General features: G+C 46.1%; 7 protein-coding genes across 7 annotated transcripts; 5 read left to right on the top strand and 2 right to left on the bottom strand.

Annotated features, from left to right (window-relative positions):
- Nucleotides 1-1,316: 1,316 nt before the first annotated feature.
- Nucleotides 1,317-3,238, top strand: VE01_05026 (uncharacterized protein; the record flags this gene model as incomplete). Its single annotated transcript, XM_018274492.1, has 9 exons — nt 1,317-1,370; nt 1,430-1,717; nt 1,778-1,986; nt 2,050-2,414; nt 2,463-2,512; nt 2,566-2,689; nt 2,740-2,927; nt 2,989-3,096; nt 3,170-3,238. The coding sequence occupies 9 exons, from the start codon at nt 1,317-1,319 to the stop codon at nt 3,236-3,238; spliced, it is 1,455 nt and encodes a 484-aa protein (XP_018131442.1).
- An 884-nt stretch (nt 3,239-4,122) lies between these two features.
- On the top strand, nt 4,123-6,413 carry VE01_05027 (uncharacterized protein). Its single transcript, XM_018274493.2, has 8 exons — nt 4,123-4,797; nt 4,855-5,212; nt 5,274-5,580; nt 5,632-5,687; nt 5,748-5,986; nt 6,042-6,142; nt 6,197-6,248; nt 6,303-6,413. The coding sequence occupies exons 1-8, from the start codon at nt 4,648-4,650 to the stop codon at nt 6,369-6,371; spliced, it is 1,332 nt and encodes a 443-aa protein (XP_018131443.1). The 5' UTR covers nt 4,123-4,647; the 3' UTR covers nt 6,372-6,413.
- Nucleotides 6,414-7,149: 736 nt separating this feature from the next.
- On the bottom strand, nt 7,150-9,444 carry VE01_05028 (uncharacterized protein). The gene is made up of 7 exons (XM_018274494.2): nt 8,950-9,444; nt 8,818-8,897; nt 8,511-8,763; nt 7,973-8,439; nt 7,833-7,914; nt 7,491-7,777; nt 7,150-7,426 (listed from the first exon to the last, which is right to left on the bottom strand). The coding sequence occupies exons 1-7, from the start codon at nt 9,234-9,236 to the stop codon at nt 7,317-7,319; spliced, it is 1,566 nt and encodes a 521-aa protein (XP_018131447.1). The 5' UTR covers nt 9,237-9,444; the 3' UTR covers nt 7,150-7,316.
- A 118-nt stretch (nt 9,445-9,562) lies between these two features.
- VE01_05029 (uncharacterized protein) lies at nt 9,563-11,023 on the top strand. The gene is made up of 3 exons (XM_018274495.2): nt 9,563-9,885; nt 9,954-10,750; nt 10,811-11,023. The coding sequence occupies exons 1-3, from the start codon at nt 9,696-9,698 to the stop codon at nt 10,982-10,984; spliced, it is 1,161 nt and encodes a 386-aa protein (XP_018131448.1). The 5' UTR covers nt 9,563-9,695; the 3' UTR covers nt 10,985-11,023.
- A 671-nt stretch (nt 11,024-11,694) lies between these two features.
- On the top strand, nt 11,695-12,928 carry VE01_05030 (uncharacterized protein; the record flags this gene model as incomplete). Its single annotated transcript, XM_018274496.2, has 3 exons — nt 11,695-11,931; nt 12,003-12,484; nt 12,582-12,928. 3 exons carry the CDS (start codon nt 11,695-11,697, stop codon nt 12,856-12,858), a joined length of 996 nt encoding a protein of 331 aa, XP_018131534.1. The 3' UTR covers nt 12,859-12,928.
- Nucleotides 12,929-13,749: 821 nt separating this feature from the next.
- VE01_05031 (uncharacterized protein) lies at nt 13,750-14,388 on the bottom strand (the record flags this gene model as incomplete). Its single annotated transcript, XM_018274497.1, has 1 exon — nt 13,750-14,388. The coding sequence occupies one exon, from the start codon at nt 14,386-14,388 to the stop codon at nt 13,750-13,752; it is 639 nt and encodes a 212-aa protein (XP_018131533.1).
- A 2,288-nt stretch (nt 14,389-16,676) lies between these two features.
- Nucleotides 16,677-19,273, top strand: VE01_05032 (uncharacterized protein; the record flags this gene model as incomplete). The annotated part of the gene is made up of 11 exons (XM_018274498.1): nt 16,677-16,838; nt 16,892-16,998; nt 17,070-17,131; nt 17,208-17,288; nt 17,344-17,894; nt 17,950-17,983; nt 18,033-18,262; nt 18,321-18,464; nt 18,495-18,690; nt 18,767-19,101; nt 19,151-19,273. 11 exons carry the CDS (start codon nt 16,677-16,679, stop codon nt 19,271-19,273), a joined length of 2,025 nt encoding a protein of 674 aa, XP_018131532.1.
- Between the last annotated feature and the right edge of the window lie 277 nt (nt 19,274-19,550).

Below are 19,550 nucleotides of genomic sequence, written 5' to 3' on the forward strand. Positions count from 1 at the left end.
ATTGACCCTACCATATTACAACACGATCTGGAACAACATGCAATTTCTAATGGAAGGAGAACTCAAAGCACCGCTAGTGCTATCGAGGCCTGATGCCTACGTATTCGAATACGCCACACCTGTGTCTACAATGCCTAATCCGAAAGGCTAAGTGACGAGAATATACATATTTACAAGATAGACTGAACAGCGAGAAAAGCAAAAAAGTTAAATCACCCTCTTCTAACTAGTTTACCCCCCTAACCACCTTTAATTGTATTTAATACATAAGGAGAGACGCTATGGGCTATATATTAAACAAACCTTAATCCTAAAGAGAAGTAGGAGGGGTGAATTCTAAGACTAGATACTCTAGTTTAAGTTTTCTAATACGAGCGAGGGAATTGAACACGGAGTTTGTTGTAGACGTCTATGGTTGGACTGGAACGTCCGGTAGTAGATCTTGGGTCTGTCAATCTGAGTGGCTCGGAATTGTTGCTGGAGCAAAAGACGGCCACTAAGAAATGTATCGGCTTATTGGATCGCGGAGCTTCCACTTCCTAGCAGTCTGCTTACGTAATCTCAACCCGTTAAATCCTTCCTACCATCACAATGCCAAACGCCGCGATATGTGCAAAACCTATATACTTAGAACAAACTGAGCATTCGTTGTAGCAACTCGGGTTACTTGTCTGTGTGCTTATTTATATACTCTTAGAGAATCGTCAAATATCGGCTTAATTGAAAATGAGATCCGTAATGAAACAGAGATAATTTAGACAGTGGTTTACAATGCGGTTTTCAAAACGAATCTACAAACATATTTTATCGATTCACGGCATTAAAAGTGGTGCAACATCACTCTTAAGTGGCTACCAATTTCAAATGATAAGTGAACCCAGCCGCGTGTGCCGTGCCCTACGGCTATGAACCCGCACGACAATGGAACCTGCCGTTTATATACTTCGCATGACGCGTAGGATTTTACCTTTTCCAGGCACAGTCCTAGTTGAAGATCGTCTCTGGCCCAGCAAGCCTTATGTGATAGAGAGCGCTATTGATTACTGGATGCGGAACAGCCGGCCTCAATGAAATCTAGAACAGTAATTCCAATTTGCTCCCACTAACTCGCCTGAACTCAATTCTATGGCTTGCGCTAACCCGCTCAACCTGGGGTTGATTGCGGGGCCCCGCAACCAATCTAAGGGGGTGTTCATATATAAACACCCCCTTGGTTTCGTCTAGAGAAGCGTGGCAAATCCTAATACTTAAAGGTACAGAGTCTCAAGAGTCGTGAGGATATCGAAAAATAAGCCCTTGCCAGAAATACCTCGAATATGATACGCAAGGTACAGGGTACTGAAGTCGGAATGGAAACACTGGATCAAAAGGTATGTCTGAATCCTGCAAGTCAGGGGTCCGGAATTGTGTTAGGTACTAATAAGTGCAGCAGACGGAAGATGCAGCGCATGTCGAAAAGATTGGAATTTCTCATGACAATACCTTGAAGAAGGCGTCTGATTGTATTACAATCTTGATACCTCAGCCATCTGATGATCCAGAAGACACGTTGAACTGGAGTCAAGAAAAGAAATGGGTTATGTTGAGTGTCGTGGCGTACTGCGCGGTTATGCCTGATATGCAAGCTGCATTTGGAATACCACTTGTCCCTGCGCAAGCAATCGAGTGGGGCATCAGCATCGACGAGGCTGGACGCTCTGTATCAGGCTGTGTTTTTGTGAGTGACGATCGAGCATAAATTCTCGTTCACCGTCGTTATTAATCATTCTATGTGAAGATGATAGGAGCTGGCAGTCTCTTCTCAGTTCCGTTGGTCCAGCGCTTCGGGCGACTCCCAGTTCTATTCAGGTCGATGTTCATATCTTTTTGGATGACAGTATTTGCTACACTTGCACCGAGTCCAATCAGTTTCATCGTGGCCCGTTGTCTTCAGACGACGTTCTCTGCCGCACCGCAAGTGATTGGTCTTTCCTTCATCTACGACTTGTGAGTCTCGAGCCTGCAATGTCACTGTTTAAATAGCCTACAGTTCCTAACCTTTCTTACTAGATTTTTTTTCCATGAGCATGCACGTGCTATTGGGATATGGGCCTGGGCCTTCGTCGAGTCGCCCTTCATTGGGCCATTGATCAGTAGCATTGTTGCCAACTTTCGACCTTGGCAAGACGCATTCTGGGTTTGCACCGCAATGACAGGGCTGGCATGTATCCTTGTGATAATGCTTGTTCATGAGACTCTATATGACCGAGATATATCTATTCAGTTACCCGAAAAGGCAGCTGGACCGCTCGTGCGAAGACTGGAAATGATTTCCGGTGCATACGGCGCCAGGGTCAAAGGGCGGCCATCATTAGCCAAGAGCTCTATGAGAATGCTGGTCATTGCTTCACGTCCTTACTTTTTCCTCATTCTTGGTGAGTGCGTATGGAACATATAAGTCCTATAGGCTAATTACGCGATAGTCTTTTATGCAATGACTTTCATGTGGTCCGTTGGAGCGAATACAACCTTGGTATTATGCACTTATAGCCATACGATGTTCCTCTTGCTGATCTGTGCCATTAGAGCCTCTTCCTTTTCAAGCCCGTCGCGGCTGGCGGTTACGGCTTTAGCCAACTGAGTGTCGGATTGATCTACTTTGCTCCCATCACGGCGACCTTTCTGGGTGAATTATTCGGACATTATTTCAGTGGGTTCTACAATAAATTGACTCTCGTATTAGTATTGACAGTTTGATAGATGATTTTCTCGCGCGCAGGTATATGCAGCGACACTCTGGCGTGTTTGAGCCAGAAGCTCGCCTCTGGGTAGTGTGGATTGCTACTCCATTTATGGTCGGCGGCCTCATATTATTAGGCTTCTGTTTCGAGCTTCATTTTCATTGGGTAGCAATTGCCTTTGCCTGGGGCATCTATTGCTTTGGTACTGTATGTCTCGCAAACAAGAACAAGCCACATTTGGTCAATACAGAAGACTAACATTCATCAGCTGATTTCGACGGTGGGTATTACAGCATATGCTTTAGACATCTTCAAAGACGAAGCAGCTGAAGCAGCGGCTTTGATCAACTTCTCGCGTACGATCTCAGGATTCATTGTAAACTATTTCCGTACGTTTCTATTTCCTCTGAACTTGCTAGAGAAGGTTAAATAATACTAACAATGATCAGAGTTCGAGTGGGCAGCCAAAGTTGGACCAGCTGGAAGTTTTGGAACTCAAGGCGCTATCTGCTTTGTAGCCTGGGCGATAATAGTATTGGTCCAGTGGAAAGGTAAATCTTGGCGACAATCTTTCCTTCCATCGACTACACAACATGTACGAGAAATATAGAGCTGTCATAGGACAGTCGAACGTGCTTTATAGGTGTAAGATGCAAGCTTGTATTCAATGCATGATGCTTCACAATGATATCTTCATCTTGTTCGTACACGAAGGCATTTGCGGCTCATTTACATACATTTCGCTCCATTCGTTTCTGCAGACGATTAGCTGGTATTGATGATTGCCCCGGAAAGCAAATTATAGAGTCAAACACTAACCACCACTAGATCACGCTGCCTGATTTTTGTTCTTGTGTTTCTCTTCCCCTCTTGGTTCGCAGAAGTTTAAAAATATAGAAGTATTCAAATTATTTACACTTCTTATATCATCGTACACATATACTTTGTTAACTTGGTTTGAACGTTTTCTAATTCCATGTTGTTGTGATTGACTACAAGAATCGATCGTTTTCCGCATATTGTCGTCAAGCTGAGTGCTTACGATATCGAAACGCAAGATTTTGTCTCCGAGATAATAGCATCAGCAAACTGCAAACACCGTGCAGGGTATATCCCGGCTACTTAGTGACCTGAAATTCCCAACTAATCAACCTATTTTGGAGTCCATACAACCGATGACGGATGCGATGAGTTATTGTTAGGCGACATCATCTGGATAGTGCGCCACTGCCGAAAATGGCCGATGCTGGGACTCATTATATTTAAATGCTCCCATATGAAAACTCTTGGCCGACTGAGCTTCCAAGTGATGGATTGAAGTTGTAGGGGTTTCTCCACCTCGAGTTGCCTCGGGATGAACCCGGTCCACAACCTCCCTGCGACCTCCATACTTTGTAAACATCTCAACTCGACACAACCTTCCCCGCAAGTACGGAAACTAGTGCCCAGAGGTCCCGCAATTGGGCTGATGGGTTCTGAGTTTCGAAACCTGGGCGAATAATGTGAATTTGCCTGAAATTCCAAAAAGGCTGTGAGCCTTGGCATTTCTCGGGATTTTTTTGGCGCAAATTGATCGGAAATCTGTTGGACAGTCGTACGAGCTGTCATTCGACCACCGAGAAACTTGTGGAAGCCATAAAATAAATAGCCAATCACAACATTATATGGCTAAATGGTACTCTTGTAAGGCCAAACCATATTATTGGGTTTACGGAGCGAATGCAACTACTCAGTTGTGCAGGACTGAGGTCTCGAAGGAATCGATTGGCTAGGGTTTATCCCACGGGAGCTTCGTATTGAATCGCTTCTAATAACGCACCTGTAGGCACTTGTTAACTTGCATTGCCTGCCTTAAAGCTGTGCACCTAATAACAGTACGACTCACTCAGTGAAATTTAATAAAAACAAAAACTAGACACAAGCAAACATGGGCTCATCAATGAACGTTCTCGACGACGAGTTGAACATTGTTGTGATTGGAGCAGGACTTGGTGGACTAGCTGTAGCTTTGGCGTTAAGGACTGCAACATCAAGACATGTCATCACTGTTCTGGAGTCTGCTCCGGCATTGGCTGAGGTAATATCATGCTCCCAAATTCGGTAAATTAACAGTTGCGCTGATGCCTCCTTTCAGATCGGTGCCGGATTACAAATAACTCCGAATGCTGCAAAGTTACTTATACGATGGGGTTTGGGAGACCAATTACAGAAAGTCACCACCGTTCCCGAGCAATTTACGATTTACAGATATAGCAATGGCGAAGTCTTAGGCAAACGCGACAACTACGGCGCGGAGATGCTAGCAAAGTACGGGGCGCCATTCTGGGACGTCCACAGAGCCGATCTTCAGATTGCAATGTATGAGCGAGCAAAGAATCTAGGAATCAAATTTCGTTTTTCAGCCCAAGTTGAGAGTTACGATTTGGCGACTCCAAAGGCAATTCTTCAGGGCGGAGAGGAAGTCCATGCTGATTTGATAATTGCTGCAGACGGTAAATCCATAAGTTTCCTAGTTAAGCTAAAACTAGACTAACAATAGTTGCATCATCGCAGGCTTATGGTCGCGATGTCGTTCCAGTATGCTTGGCTATATCGCTTCGCCCACCCCAACCGGCGACCTTGCGTATAGAATAGTGCTCAATTTTGATCAAGTCAAAGATCCTGAGGTGCTCCGGTTTCTGTCCAAGCCGCAGGTCCACTTGTGGGCAGGCCCCGATTGCCATGCGATCTACTACCCCCTACGAAACAATACCATGTGTAACATCGTCCTGTTAGTGCCGGACAATTTACCAGAAAACGTAGCTAGAGCACCGGGGAGCATAGATGAGATGAAGGAAATTTTTCGCAACTGGGATCCAATGTATGTCTTTTTGTTTTCTTCTTTGTTACAGAAATTGCTAATTTACTATAGATTACAGAAGCTGCTGAGTCTAGTAACGGACGTGGATAAGTGGAAATTGATGCATCGTCAGTAAAACCTTGCGTTATATGCTAAGCTCTGTAGTCGCTAACGCCCATCTTATACAGGCGAAGAAATGGACGCATGGTCGAATGAGCATGCGACCGTCGCCTTCCTAGGTGATTCATGCCACCCAATGCTCCCATATATGGCCCAGGGAGCCAATTCTTCTATCGAGGACGGCGCTGCGCTAGGTGTGTTGTTATCGAAGCTTTCCAAAAAGGAAGACCTAGCTTCTATTCTACAAGTCTATCAAGATCTCCGCAAGCCAAGGAGTACAGCAATTGCGAAATCTAGCGAAAAGCAGGTAAGCTGTTGTTACTTCTCCAACTGAGAAGCGTTACTGATGACAAATCTTGTAGAGATACTACAATCATCTCCCTGACGGGGCGGAGCAGAAAGTGCGAGATGCGTTGATGAAATCGCAGATTCAGGAACCGCAACCTGGATATCCATTCTATTGGTAGGCAAAGGTCTTTTTCTACTCTTCCTACTTAGTCCTGCTAATTCGTTCTAGGATCGATCCTCAAATGCAGTCGTGGGTTTACGGGTATGACGCAGATTTAGAGGTAAGATAACACTTTGTCCATCAGAAAAAGCTAACGCGGCTGACTTTCTACTAGGCACACACTGCATGGGATAAATTTCTGAAAGACTCCAAACAGAAGACACTGCCAGGGGCACAATTGTAGTGCAAAAACACGACGAAAGGGCTTGGAATATATGGAGAGGAGATTCTGAGGTCACTGGGATGACGTCAATTCTTGACCAAAACTAGATTATGCAAATGCACCTTCAGCCACTGTAAATTCCAATGTGTAAATGGGTTTAAATTGAGTGTCTAATCCATTCGCTCCTGTCTATGGACTCTGTCTGACCTCGTGAGCGGGCTAGCAATTCAAATATATTCTTGAATATCTAGCGATATTCATATCTTCGGTAACCATGCTCATGAAAATGATGATATCATATAACCGTAGTAAGAAAGCCTTCAAGATTTGCGATATTAAATTCGCTATCGTCGCGCGGTTCCGACAAGCCCCACAGCGGGGAAGTGGAGGAAGCTTATTATTCCGCGCACATCAATGAGACGGCAATATAAATATAGTCTCAGGAACTCAAGGAAACGGGGGGTTTAGAGGAACTATGAGCTCAAGGGAAACAACCAGACAGGCAGTTGCGGAATAGAGTGACGTTAATCCATTGATTGAGTGCAGCTCCTAACTTTTACTTCTCTGTCATCATTACCTCCTACAGTGCCTGCCAAACCAACTGTTCACCCTTCAACAATGCTTGTAGAACTTTTATGGAGAGAACATCTTACCTTTTGCGGTCCTAAACGCATCAAAACCTGTCATAAGCGACTGATGGCGAGGTTAGCACAAATTGACGCACGCGTGAAAATTTCTTCGCCCGTCATTACCGGCTACGACTATATAGTGTTTCGTAGGGATATATTCTGATATTTCTAGCTGATATCTCATGGTTTACAAACCCGAAACCCCTTGTAGTCGTTCCGAAGAAGGTTTCAACAATTGAGGGTTCCTGGTGTTGACAAATTTCCAACTGCGTTGACCTGAGAATTCCGTTGATATGAGAAAGCCATAAGAGTTGTTAAAATGCACCAATCAAAGAAATTAAGAACCACTCCGTAGCGAGTCTGCGTACGCAGCTTGGATCACTGCCTTACGCTCCGGTGAACGAGGTTCAATGTTTGCAGGGAAGTCGTTTGGCTTTGAGTTGAATCCTGCGCAGCAAATATTAGCTTCAGCCAATCGCAGATGGGAATAACCGGTTTTTGATTAACTTACCAGTAGTGAAATCCATTGTGTCAATCTCAACCTCTTTCCCGTTGGCATCCACGGCACGACTGAAATTGAAGCCCCAAAGCAGTCGTGCAATGACAATAAACATGCTTCTTTCCCCAATATGCTGACCAGGACATGCTCGCCTACCGAAGCCAAAAGCCCAGTGGCCTCTCTGGGCGCCATATTCTACGCCTTCACTTTTAGTGGCCGTCGGAAAAGATTCGTCAATAAATCGATCGGGGTTAAATCTGTCGGGCTCGGGGTAAACTACAGGATCCATGTGTATGGCCCTGGGTAATCTAATCAGCTTGGGCATTACAGCGAGGATATATGCGATAGACCTACCAGCTATTGCCAATTACCGTCGAGTTTGCTGGGAGGAAATAGTCCTTGTAGTAATCATCCTCGATCAAGAGGTGTGCAATACCTTTCAGGGGGTAAGCTCACGCCATGAGAACAAAGAAAACAGCCTAAGGGGGACATACCAGATGCTACGATCGGCCTCCATCGAAGTGCCTCCTTCGCGACAGCATTGATGTATGGGAGATCATCTTGGTCGTCAAATTGCGGAAGCCGGTCACCACATACTTTATCCAATTCTGCCTGGGCCTTTGCTAGGACCTCAGGGTAGACCAAAAGCGCCATGGTCAATGTCTCCAGCGCTCCTGACGTCGTCCCGCTGCCTGCCTCGAACATGGTACCGCAAGCGTAAGCACCTTCCTCTTCGGTAATACCACGATTCTCCATACTGGAGACAATTTCCTTAGCAAAGCAATCCGTGACTGAATCGTGGAGATTCATTTTCTCTCGGATTTCGTTGATAAGTTGCATGAAAAGGTTGTACTCGAATTTATGAGCTTGCTTGCCGATTCTTTTGAAGGGGGCGAGAATGCTTGGCAAATACCTCAGGATAGGTAAGGAATCGGCAAGAAAGGCTCCTGGCTTGGCGATACTAAATGAAAAGTACATTAGACCTGGCCTGCTTATTTGTCTGAGCTAATGAAAAATGGGAGGCTGTCATACTGCTCTAGTGTATCATTAACTTGCATGATGTTCTGTACGTAGTCTTCCTTACCCGTACGAACTTCTTTATCATATGTAAGGCCCATAATTAGCCCGCTAGCATATCGATAGTAGTGCCTTGCGAAGTCGGTAGGTTCGTCCAGTAAATCATTGATAAGTTTTAGTGACTCGCGGCTCTGTCTTGATTGATATTCTGTGGCCTTCGTTGGCATAGTCATCTGATGAATAAACTTGCGGACTCGGCGCCAACGAGCTATAAGCAAGCGTTAGTTACTGCGTGACATTCTGCAATTTAGGTTGAATTTACCTCCATATGGCATGAGCAACGGACGCAAATGGTCGGATAAGACTTCGGAAGCCATATACGTCTGTGGGCGCGAGGAGTAACTATAAAGAATACGTTAAGAGTGCCAGGGAGTTATGGTGACTGTGAACTGACATTTGACCTCTTCTCTCCAGCAGCTCTTTGACAGTTTCGCTGTTAGAGAGCACGATCAACCGCTCTTTACCCATTTTCACTTCCATTATAGGACCGTACATGTCCGACCATTCTTTAAATTTGCGCCATGGATAGTCCTCGGGAATCTGATGGAGGTTTCCGATTATTGGAAGACCGGGTGGTCCGGGAAGCGGTTTGCAACCTTTGGGGAGTGGGCGGCGTCTTTCGCGCATGTAGTTCAAAAAGAACACCCCCCCAAGAAGGATCAGCCCCAAGAATAATAACATGGTCCGTTTTACAAAGGTCTTGAATCAATACCTCACAGGTTGTTCAAGACTTTCTGTTCTTATATGTTCGTCTCCCTCGGCGTTAACTTGGACCCCAGTTTCTTATACATACAAGGCTACCAACAGATCGTCTACTTGATTGGATAAGAATCTAAGGGCCAGATCTGATTGGATTGCGGAATTCCCAGCATGCTTGATTTTGGCAACTAGTCCCGGCCGGGTGGACCCATTATTTGAGTGAATACCACAAGTCCACATATTCGACCATCCGGGATGTGCGTAATAGCGTCACTTCTTCTTGAGTGATATGGATTTAATCACCCACGAGCGTTGGTCATAAGCAGCTTGCATACTATTTCGTATCCAAGTTTTTAAAACCACAATTTTTCAGCGATTGTTTCTAGCACCTATCAGTTGCCGCTCTCTGAGACGTCTTGAGAGCAAGTCCCTTCCTTCATAATGGTTACCGCCACAGCTCTTGTCCTTAAGGCTGCGAATTCAAATTTTCAAGTTGAGCGCGTGGAACTGAAACGCTTGCAGCCAGAAGAGGTGCTTGTTGAACTACGAGCAACTGGTGTATGCCACACAGACATTTCTGTCCAACAGGGCAAGATTGAGGCAGTTTTTCCAGTTGTGCTGGGTCATGAAGGTATTATATAGCCATCTTAACGTGAGTAAACCTTCAAAGAGATCTGGCTAATCACCTATACCACTCAGGGGCTGGAATTGTTAGAGAAGTGGGTGCCAACGTAGATAATGTTCAAGTTGGGGATCATGTGTTGCTATCCTATTCCTACTGTAACCAATGCCGCCACTGCCAGAGGGGGAAAACATACCAATGCGTCAAGATGGCAGAGCGAAACTTCGCTGCCTGCCGCCCAGATGGCTCTTCGCCAATGGAGTGGAGAGGAGCATCTCTGCGTGGTTGTTTTTTTGGTCAATCATCATTCTCGAGCGTTGCCCTTGTTCAAGCAACATCCTGTGTGAAGGTCGATAAAGACATGCCCTTAGCAAGTCTGGCGCCTCTAGGGTGCGGCGTTCAGACAGGAGCTGGAGCAGTTTACAACGTCCTCCGACCAGTGGATGCCGGCATGCAATCCGTGGTCATCTTTGGAATCGGCGGTGTTGGCAGTGCGGCTATCATGGCCGCCAAGGTCATCAGTGAGGATCATGCTGGGATCTTGACTACGATAATCGCAGTTGATCTCAGCGAGAAGAGGCTTGAGCTTGCAAAACAACTTGGTGCCACGCATGTTATAAATCCGTCCACGACTGAGAGCGTCGTTGAAGCCATTCACAGGGTCACAGACCCAGACGGCCTCGAAGGAGCGATTGACTGCACCGGGGTTGTGGCCGTCATCAATGACATGATTGTTGCTCTGGGCCCTGGTGGACGAGCAGTCACCATCGGTGCGCCACCTGCATCTGCTAAGATGTCTATCCAAGTATTCCCGTTCATAAATGGCTGCAAAAGCTATGAGGGTTCCAACGCTGGCAACAGCAATTCGAGTGAGGTAGCTAACCCTTACCTGCTCCACCCTGTCCTTCGCATGCTAAATTTTTTAACTGCTTAGTTCCTCCCATTCCTTGTTGAACTTTTCCGCCAAGGTCGACTGCCGATTGAGATGTTGCAAAGGCAATATAAGCCGACCGAAGTGAACGAGGCAGTCGCGGCCATGTTGGAGGGCAAAGTGGTGAAGCCGGTCATCCTCTGGCCAGAAGAGCAAATTCAACTAGTGGGAAATTAGGTCCAAATGAAATCAGGGATGAGGAGGGTGATAGTGAATAACTCAGAATTTCCAATACCGATTGTTGTTTGTTTGCCTCAGGTAGATATTATGCTCGTATAGTGTGTACGTACACCGCACTTACTGTATGAAGGTACTGATATCATCACCATGCTACCTAATAAAAACAATGCCATATTCTTCATGGAAAACCGCCGCACGTAAATGGCGAGGAGATGCGTGAGGTGAGCTTGAACGTCTAAATGATTGGCTTGGGTTATCCGCCTGGTACCCTGGGTTCTTTCCAGCTAACCCGTGGGGCGGAAGCGAACTACGTTACTGTTGTAGGTGGGGGTACGGAGATCCACAGCCGTCATTTTAGGGCCAAAATGCCCACCATATCCCATGGTGCTCATCCTCTTCTCCCTAACAGCAGTTACAGAGGCGAACCCGGGTCACGCCGTACCGCTCCCTCACTAACTATTTGCCTACAAAACCTCAATATAGTGGGGTAATTTAAGTAGTAGCACTATGTACTGTAAGTTACTGTAAGCTATATTATAAACTAGAAATAATGGAAGGTAAGTACTTACTAGGGAACACTTTTAAATACTACGCCATTAGCATCCATCCCCTAAATATATATATCTCAACCCGCTCATACAACCCATATTATTGCTCATCCTAAGCAAAAGTAATTAGCGGCCATCACAGTACATCAGCCAGCCATCATGGACCCCACAGAAGTAAATATCCCCGACGTCAAGGATATGAACATCGACAACATCACTAAAAACACCATCCTCATAAATTCTCAGGGGCCCAACGCACGAGTGAAGTACTTGTTTGAGCGCCTGGTCACACATTTGCACGATTTCGCCCGTGAGACGCGCTTGAGTACGACGGAATGGAAAACAGCGCTAGACTTTTTGGTTTCGGTTGGACAGATTAGTAGCGATGTGCGACATGTACGTGCTTTCTTTGCAGAAAACATCCATGAGGGTTTTTGAGGAGCATAGTCTGATGGCACGTAACACAGGAATTTATCCTGCTCTCAGATATTCTAGGACTTTCCCTCTTAGTCGACGCTATCGACCACCCCAAACTGCCTTCTAGCACCGAAGGGTCGGTTCTCGGGCCCTTCCACAGCCATGAGGCCGAGACAATCGAGTCCGGAAAGGATATTTCATCGGATCCGAATGGAGAGACATGTCTTGTGATCTGCACCGTCAAGAATCCATCTGGTGCCCCGATTGAAGGCGTAAAGATCGATATTTGGGAGACAGATTCTAGTGGGCACTACGACGTGCAGTATTCTGAGCGCGAGGGACCGGATGGACGATGTGTCATGAAGTCTGATAAGGACGGGAACTTCTGGTTTAAGGCCATCGTCCCTGTCAGCTATCCCATTCCGCATGATGGTCCTGTAGGTCAACTTTTAAAGCTGCTCCACCGACATCCTTGGAGGCCGGCTCATATGCATTTCATGTTCGAAAAGGAGGGCTGGGATCACTTGATAACGTATGTTCTCTCTGCTTCGCTCTTTATGCTCTCTTCCCTTTTTCATCACGCCATGATAGTGACAATAGTACCACCTGAACTGATGCTCGCTCCATAGTGCATTATACATAACCCCGGACCCGTACCTTACATCAGACGCCGTATTTGGAGTGAAAGACTCGTTGATTGTCAGCCTAGGCAAAGTGTCTGCCATACAAGCAGCCGAGTACGGCGTCCCAGAAGGAACCGCTTTGATAACGCACGACTTCGTACTAGTATCGGATAAAGAGACGCAGAGTTTAAGAGATCAGAACGCATTGAAAGCAGTGGCCGACTTGTTTCCTGGGAAGAAGATGAAGCTACTGGACCATTTGCCTGTGCCGGATGTCGATTAAGTTAGTGGAGAGTGTCTCATGTCTGAGGAATCGTTGAGATTGCAGCTGCCTATTCCTTGTTAATTTTGTGGCTCTGAATGGGAGCGGTGGAAGTCATGGCGTTGCTCTATGTGCGTTGATAACACGCCATACCTATCGAGCCTGTAGCCTAGAAAAGCATTATGGTTAGAAAAGCCGCGAATCTCAAACCTCAACTATCATTTGTGTCACGAGTGAAGATGTTACCTGCTGCAACGAAACTTTGCCTCCTTGCCTTCAAATGTGCGCAGATTACAAAACACTCAGACATTTTGCCATCACATGCCAAACCTGCAAATAGTTGCAATTTGTTACGCCTCGCTCATACCATGAGCATAGCTAAAGTACATTGCCACACCGAGCTTTCTTGAAGCAACTACACAGAAGCACCAAGCAGCAATAAAGCAAATTGAGTGGCCCTCCTCACTTGCATACTTTCTATTTCTGCTGTTACTTTACTGAATTATCGAGAAGCTCTGGTGAACTGACCAGCCTTTTTCATGCTTGTCAATTGGTCACTGCCGTAAAGACGATAGAATGTCGAATCCAAGGGAGGCTCCAGACGTACTGCCTGGTGTACTATGGTAGAACCAGAAAGCTGGGCTGTGCCCGGCCGCCATACACAAGGACTTTTATGAATGTTCTTAGTCGAGACTCGCCCCACATGACTCCCGAAAATCATATGGGGTAGGCGGGGATGACCCATGCTCCACATAGTTATCTAATCGTAGTCGTAAGCGGAGTGCGTCTGCGAGAATTGTTGAAGCGAAGTGCGTCTGCGACCACCAATTTTTGTAGGTACCTTTACATAATAAATTGTATAGAAAGGTACATAGATCAATTTATTTATTTGCGAAATTATCACTTTTACTCCTACTCACACTCCCATTTCCCATCCTTCTCAAGCTCATATTGGAGCTCCCGCTCAAGCTGGCTCGTAGGCTCAAGCTCGAACTCAAATCCAGCTTCGAAGCTGGTTTCCGAGCCAGCTTCGAAGCCAATTTGGAAGCCAGCTTCGAAGCCGGTTTCCGAGCCAGCTTCGAAGCCAGTTTGGAAGCCAGCTTCGAAGCCGGTTTCCGAGCCAGTTTGGAAGCCAGTTTGGAAGCCAGCTTCGAAGCCGGCTTCCGAGCCAGTTTGGAAGCCAGTTTGGAAGCCAGCTTCTGGGTCGATAATTGGGTCCTGGTCTTCTGGAGGAATTGGGTGGCCAGCTCGAAGAAGAGCTTTTACCCTCTTTTTCCGGAGGCCCTCCTGTTTCCGGGCCTCAACCCCAGCCCTATAAAGCTGCTTCCGGGCCTGGTTGGCAGCTAGCCGGGCTACTCTAGCTTCCTTCGCCTGGGCTTTCTGAGCTATAAGCTCAGCTTTGGCAGCCCGAAGCTTATAAGCTCGCTCAGCAGTAAGCTCGCCTCCAATTTGAAGCCGGGCCCGGCTCCTACTCTTCCCTTTTTTCTGCTCCTGTTTCTGCTGCTGTAGAACCTGTAGATCAAGCTCCTGAAGCTGGCCTGAGGCCAACATCCGTTCAGTGCCAGTAGCCCAGTTGCCCCAGCTCTTCTGTGAGGGGCTGCTTAGAAGCCCTATAAGCTTTGAGTTCCACCGCTGTAGCCCCTGTTCTGAGTCCTTAAAAGTTGTAGGTTTAGGGGTTATTGGGTGTAGTAGTAGGGTAATTGGTGGTGTAATAGGCCTAGGAATAGGCTTTGAGTAGGTCCGAGTCCTTAAAAGTTGTAGGTTTAGGGGTTATTAGGTGTAGTAGTAGGGTAATTGGTGGTGTAATAGGCCTAGGAATAGGCTTTGAGTAGGTCCGAAGCTTCATAATAGCTGTATTACAGCTTATTGGCCAGATTCCTAATTTCTGGAAGGCGTGGGTTATAGTAGACTCCTTAAAAGTCTGCTCTCTTATATGTGGAATATCTCTCATAAATGAGGACAGATTGTATTGAAGGTCCATCTCTCGTATGGCCTTAAGCACAGCTTCCCTATGGTAGTGCTTATAAGGTTAGAATATCCCCACATCTAATGGCTGTAAAACGTGTGTAAGATGTAAGGGGAACGTATAAGTGATAATGTTGCTCTCTGCTGCTATAATGATGAAATCATCACTTGTATGGCTAATATGTGAGTCGAGTATTAGGAGCTTTAGGACGTTATGTAGAGCTGTATGCTCTATAAAGTGCTGTAGCCACTATAGTGTAAGGTGAGAATTAGAAAATCCAGTGTCTGATAGTAGGATGAGCTCTGTGCCGAGTAGATTTAGGTGGTACCATGAGTCCATATGTATTTTACCCGGTAGAATAAGTACTGGTGGAATAGTCCCTCCTACTGTAGACACAGTTTCTACAATAGTAATAGACTGTCGATTTTCAGGGCTTAGAGTATAGAGCTGTTTAGCTATTCGTGGCACAATAACCTTCTCTCCTCCTGGAATTCCAATTCTAAAGCCAGTTTCATCTATATTCCAAATTGACTCTGGCTTTATATAGTGCTGTAGTATAAACTCATAGTATTTCTCAAACCACTCTTGAATAGTACTCTCATCTTGAGCTTTAACACGCTGTTGAGCAATTGGCTTAGTTGTAATAATATGGAAATCTCGAAGCTCATTCTTAATGAGCTTACTAAGCCAGCTTCGTGAGGGTGGTGGTAGTGGCTTCCGTAGGTGGCATATAGCTGCAAAGGTCATTTGCCGGGTAGCTCCTAGGCCTAGCTCATATTGCTGTATAATCCACTGCTTTAGAGCTTCTATTTGAGCTGTAGTGAGCAGCCTATTCTGACCACCTTGGCGGGGCTTGTGGAGTCGTTGGATGCTTGACTGTAGAGTGGTTCGTGGAATGTGGAAAATCCTAGAAGCAGCAGCTACAGACTCAGTCGGATTGTCTGCTAGCCACTGACGGGCATTTAATAGAGGAGTCCCTTCCATTAAATTGTTTTCATTGAGTTACTATGTAAATTACTATGTAGAGGAATGTTGTAGGTTTTGGTGAGGGGTAGCGGTGAACTGGCGCCAGTACAAACTGAGCGATCTCGCAGACGCACTTCGCTTCAACAATTCTCGCAGACGCACTCCGCTTACGACTACGATTACTAGTAACGAATTTTGTGGTGGTTTGACGCAGTTCGCTTCCGCTCACAGTTAGGTCGTGTTCCGGAATGATTCCGGCCACAGAATTTACCGCAGGCACATCCCACACGCGATGACGGCTCTACACTAAAGAAAGCGTTCTGCAGAATGGAAATGTGTTTAAGCATGTATTCCGTGTGAGACGCAAAGTTACCGAAGAGAGTCAACACAAATCTAACAGATGTTCTTTTTACCGTAGAAGTGAAAAAGGCTCTAGACACTTGCCTAAAACGATAGTATTGTATCACTCAAACGGTTGGCAAATGATTAGGATAGCACGCAAATAGCACATCGTAATAATAAGAAAAGCCAAAAAAAAAACTTAGCTTGATAGTCCATTCATTCTTTGTCCGCGAACCTCCGCTCACCTGCAACGAGACATGTGGAATTGTGCATCCGATGTCATGCTTCGCACCTCATACTCTACTTTAGTTAGTAGGTAATGGTGGGAAAAACCGCCACTTTCGCTAAATCAATACGGCCTACCCCACCCATTTTCTACGGGGTCGGTCCCCGCCTTTCTCGCCCTGTCTTTCTTCATGCACTTCCCTTAACATCATAAAGTTAGCTCCTGTCTAGAGTCATCCTCGCGTGATACTCTACAGGCAAACTCTAATCAGTAAATCATTCTGCCCTCTTTGTTCAGAAATCTTCACCAAAATATTCGCTGGCAGACGGAGCACCCGCGATGACTAGCATTCCGCACATCCCTAATCACGGAGCACCCGATGATCAGCTCGCGACCAGATTACTGATACCAATGGCCAAGAGAATCGAGCCACGTCGGATAAGGAAACCGCGCAACAAGACTCTAGAAGCTTGTCAGAACTGTAGAGAGAAACGCATCAAGGTGGTTCCAGATTAGAAACTCAAATTAAGGCCAAACATATCTAACATTTATAGTGTGACGGCTGTAGACCTTGCCGTGGATGCCGGAATAAGAACATTGAGTGCAGTCTCGCTGTCGCTCGAACTGACCAGAATGACCACCTAGCTGAGTACGATTCCCGGTGAGCAAGACAGACAATTTAACAGGATTAACCGAACGCGCGTGCAGAAAGTTAAACCAAGCTTTAGACAGGCTTTCTAGATTGGAAGCACGCCAACAACTTTCAGAGCAATCGTGGGGAACTGTTCGAGAAGGTGAGCAACTGCTTCATGAAGGGGGGGTGCATTTTGATCCCTTTGATGTTGTATCTTGCTAATTAAAACCTATCAGTCTTGGGCGCCGCAATTGGGAAGCCCTCGACACCGTCTATAACGGAGCTCAATCAGCAGACCGGATGTCCAGAATATTATGGTAAGAGCACTATCTAAAGCCTTCTCGGTCATTGTATGTTGACTCTTCTCTCAAGGCCGCACATCGAACCTAACATTGGCCACATCTATAAATAAGCGACTTGGACAGCTGGACAATAATGGATTAGCTACTCTACCACAACCCCGCGATGAATCCCTGAGCGTGAATCCGATCTCAAGAACAAGCGTCGGTCTGGCCAACCCTGAGAGGCTGGTCGAGGTGTGTGACTATGTTGTACCACTTACCGCTTCTAACAGACGATACCGAACGCTTCAAAGGGATGTAGCTGATAGGCACATTGAGAGCTTTCTTACCACAATCCATATATACTTTCCGGTCTTTGACATGTCAAGCTTTCGAGCGAAATATGCACGTTGGAGAGAATTATTTAGCAGCAACCGTCGCTTCGGACACCATAACGACGATCAGGTCCAACAGCAGTCATTCTGCCTCCTCTATGCTGTTCTTGCCCTTGGGGCGTTATACTCCTCCGGCGAAGAGGACAGCTCATCTTGGGCAGCTTGGTACTTTTCAGAGGCTCAGGAAATCATCGGACGTCTGTTCGATGCCGTAAATCTAGAGCTGGTACAGGCTGCAATGTTTATGGTAGGTCGCATCTCGACTTCGCGTCTGACAGAAGCATATGCATCTGTGTTTATAGGGAGCTTATGCCCAGCACGTCATCAAACCAAATTGTAATCCCTCAATAACCTCAGCTTTGTTTCTGGTACTGAGAATCGTTAGTGGCGTATAATCTCATCGGTCTTGCAACTCGAATGGCATTCTCGATCGGATTGAACATAGCAGGTCAAGGTCAAAGTCCGAGTGGGACGTATCTAGACGAGGCGAAACGTACCTGGTGCATGGTTTATGTGCAAGAGGTGGAGCTGAGCTTAGATTCTGGGCGCCCGATGTCCCTGAGGAGCTGCGACGCCAACGTTCCTTTCCTCTCTCAGAGAATCGAAAACGATGCCGTAAGTATTAGTACAAGGAGGTGCACAGGTGTTGTTACCACTTGCTGACGAGTAATAGGCATTGCTCGGAGACCTTGCCACTTCTAAAACGGTGTTCATTAAGTATCTTACTGGAATTGCTCAGATAACGAGGGATATTATGACTTTCGTTAGTTACCATATCCAGGCCTTTGGTCCTCCTAGTCATGAGTTCAGGGCGAGAGTTCGTCGCTTTTCTAACAGCCCATGATAGCTTGATGGATCGAAGACAACAATCACCACCCCTCCATTAAAGTGGGACCGAATTGATAGCTTCGATAGCCAGTTGTTACAATGGCGAGAGTCTCTCCCGAGTCACTTGCGATTTCGAGACTATCTTACAGACCAAAACTACTCGCCAGAAACACTTTCAAGTTGGACATCTAGACAAAAGAGTAGCTTAAGAGTCCGTAAGTCTAATACTGTTCTCACTTACTACCAACACATACTAGCATCAGGATAATCATTAGCTAACAGTAACGCAAGACTATAACATGGCAGTCATGATTTTGCACAGAACTTCCCTTCAGGAAGCGGAGAAGACCACACGTGACAAGGTTTCCATCGCATCAGAAGCCAAAGGTGAGCAGGCGGCAAGCGACATGGTCCGCCACATTTACAGCTCCTTTAAGGCGGTCCCAGATTTACGGAAATGGACTTACTACTGCTTCTATTGTCTGCAGGCCACGCTCACATTGCTTATAAAGCTCGTAGACGAGCCTTTACTAGAGAGTAACCTCAGCGTGGCTGAGCTGTGTGAGCTCAGTATTGATGTCTTTCAGCAGATTGATCTCAGGTCTGCAGACCAATGCGCTAAGATGGTGCGTAGAGTTCTGGATAGGTGGAATTCTCACCGCTGCAGACTTCTAGCTCAACAGAAAGGACATGCCGGTGCAGAACCCGTGGAGTCTATGCCCGGTCCACTTAGAACTCCCGATTCTATTCCAACTCAATTTGAAAGCGGGGATTATTACCAAGATCCGGCCCCTATGATGGTAGATTCAACTGAGCGAGAGCTTGAGTTTGATTTTGAGACAGTTTCAACAGGACGGACAAGTGCAGGAACAGTAGTATCTAGTGAATATCCATGGCTTGCAGCCGACGACGAAGCTTTATGGAGTTACTTATTAGATTTTAGTTAAATTTGTATTAATTAACCTAGCTATTGCTAGCACTTATCTTACTGTTTGCTATAAACTAAATTTAGTAACAGAAATAGTCTTAGGGTAAGGGCTTATAAAGTTAAACGTCTAACCCTTATGCCTATTTA

The sequence above is a fragment of the Pseudogymnoascus verrucosus genome, assembly GCF_001662655.1.
Source record: "Pseudogymnoascus verrucosus strain UAMH 10579 unplaced genomic scaffold scaffold_15, whole genome shotgun sequence".
Classification (NCBI taxonomy): Eukaryota; Fungi; Ascomycota; class Leotiomycetes; order Thelebolales; family Thelebolaceae; genus Pseudogymnoascus; species Pseudogymnoascus verrucosus.

Bases quoted from the DNA above. Each gene is read 5' to 3' on its own strand.
- VE01_05027 (XM_018274493.2), top strand. From the start codon at position 4,648: ATGGGCTCATCAATGAACGTTCTCGACGACGAGTTGAACATTGTTGTG. The intron at 5,688-5,747 runs GTCAGTAAAACC...CATCTTATACAG, and splicing joins TAAGTGGAAATTGATGCATC to GCGAAGAAATGGACGCATGG. The intron at 6,143-6,196 runs GTAGGCAAAGGT...AATTCGTTCTAG, and splicing joins CCTGGATATCCATTCTATTG to GATCGATCCTCAAATGCAGT.
- VE01_05028 (XM_018274494.2), bottom strand. From the start codon at position 9,236: ATGTTATTATTCTTGGGGCTGATCCTTCTTGGGGGGGTGTTCTTTTTG. The intron at 8,898-8,949 runs GTCAGTTCACAG...TATTCTTTATAG, and splicing joins CTGGAGAGAAGAGGTCAAAT to TTACTCCTCGCGCCCACAGA. The intron at 7,427-7,490 runs GTAAGTTAATCA...TTTGCTGCGCAG, and splicing joins CACAATGGATTTCACTACTG to GATTCAACTCAAAGCCAAAC.
- VE01_05029 (XM_018274495.2), top strand. From the start codon at position 9,696: ATGGTTACCGCCACAGCTCTTGTCCTTAAGGCTGCGAATTCAAATTTT. The intron at 9,886-9,953 runs GTATTATATAGC...TATACCACTCAG, and splicing joins AGTTGTGCTGGGTCATGAAG to GGGCTGGAATTGTTAGAGAA. The intron at 10,751-10,810 runs GTAGCTAACCCT...TTAACTGCTTAG, and splicing joins GCAACAGCAATTCGAGTGAG to TTCCTCCCATTCCTTGTTGA.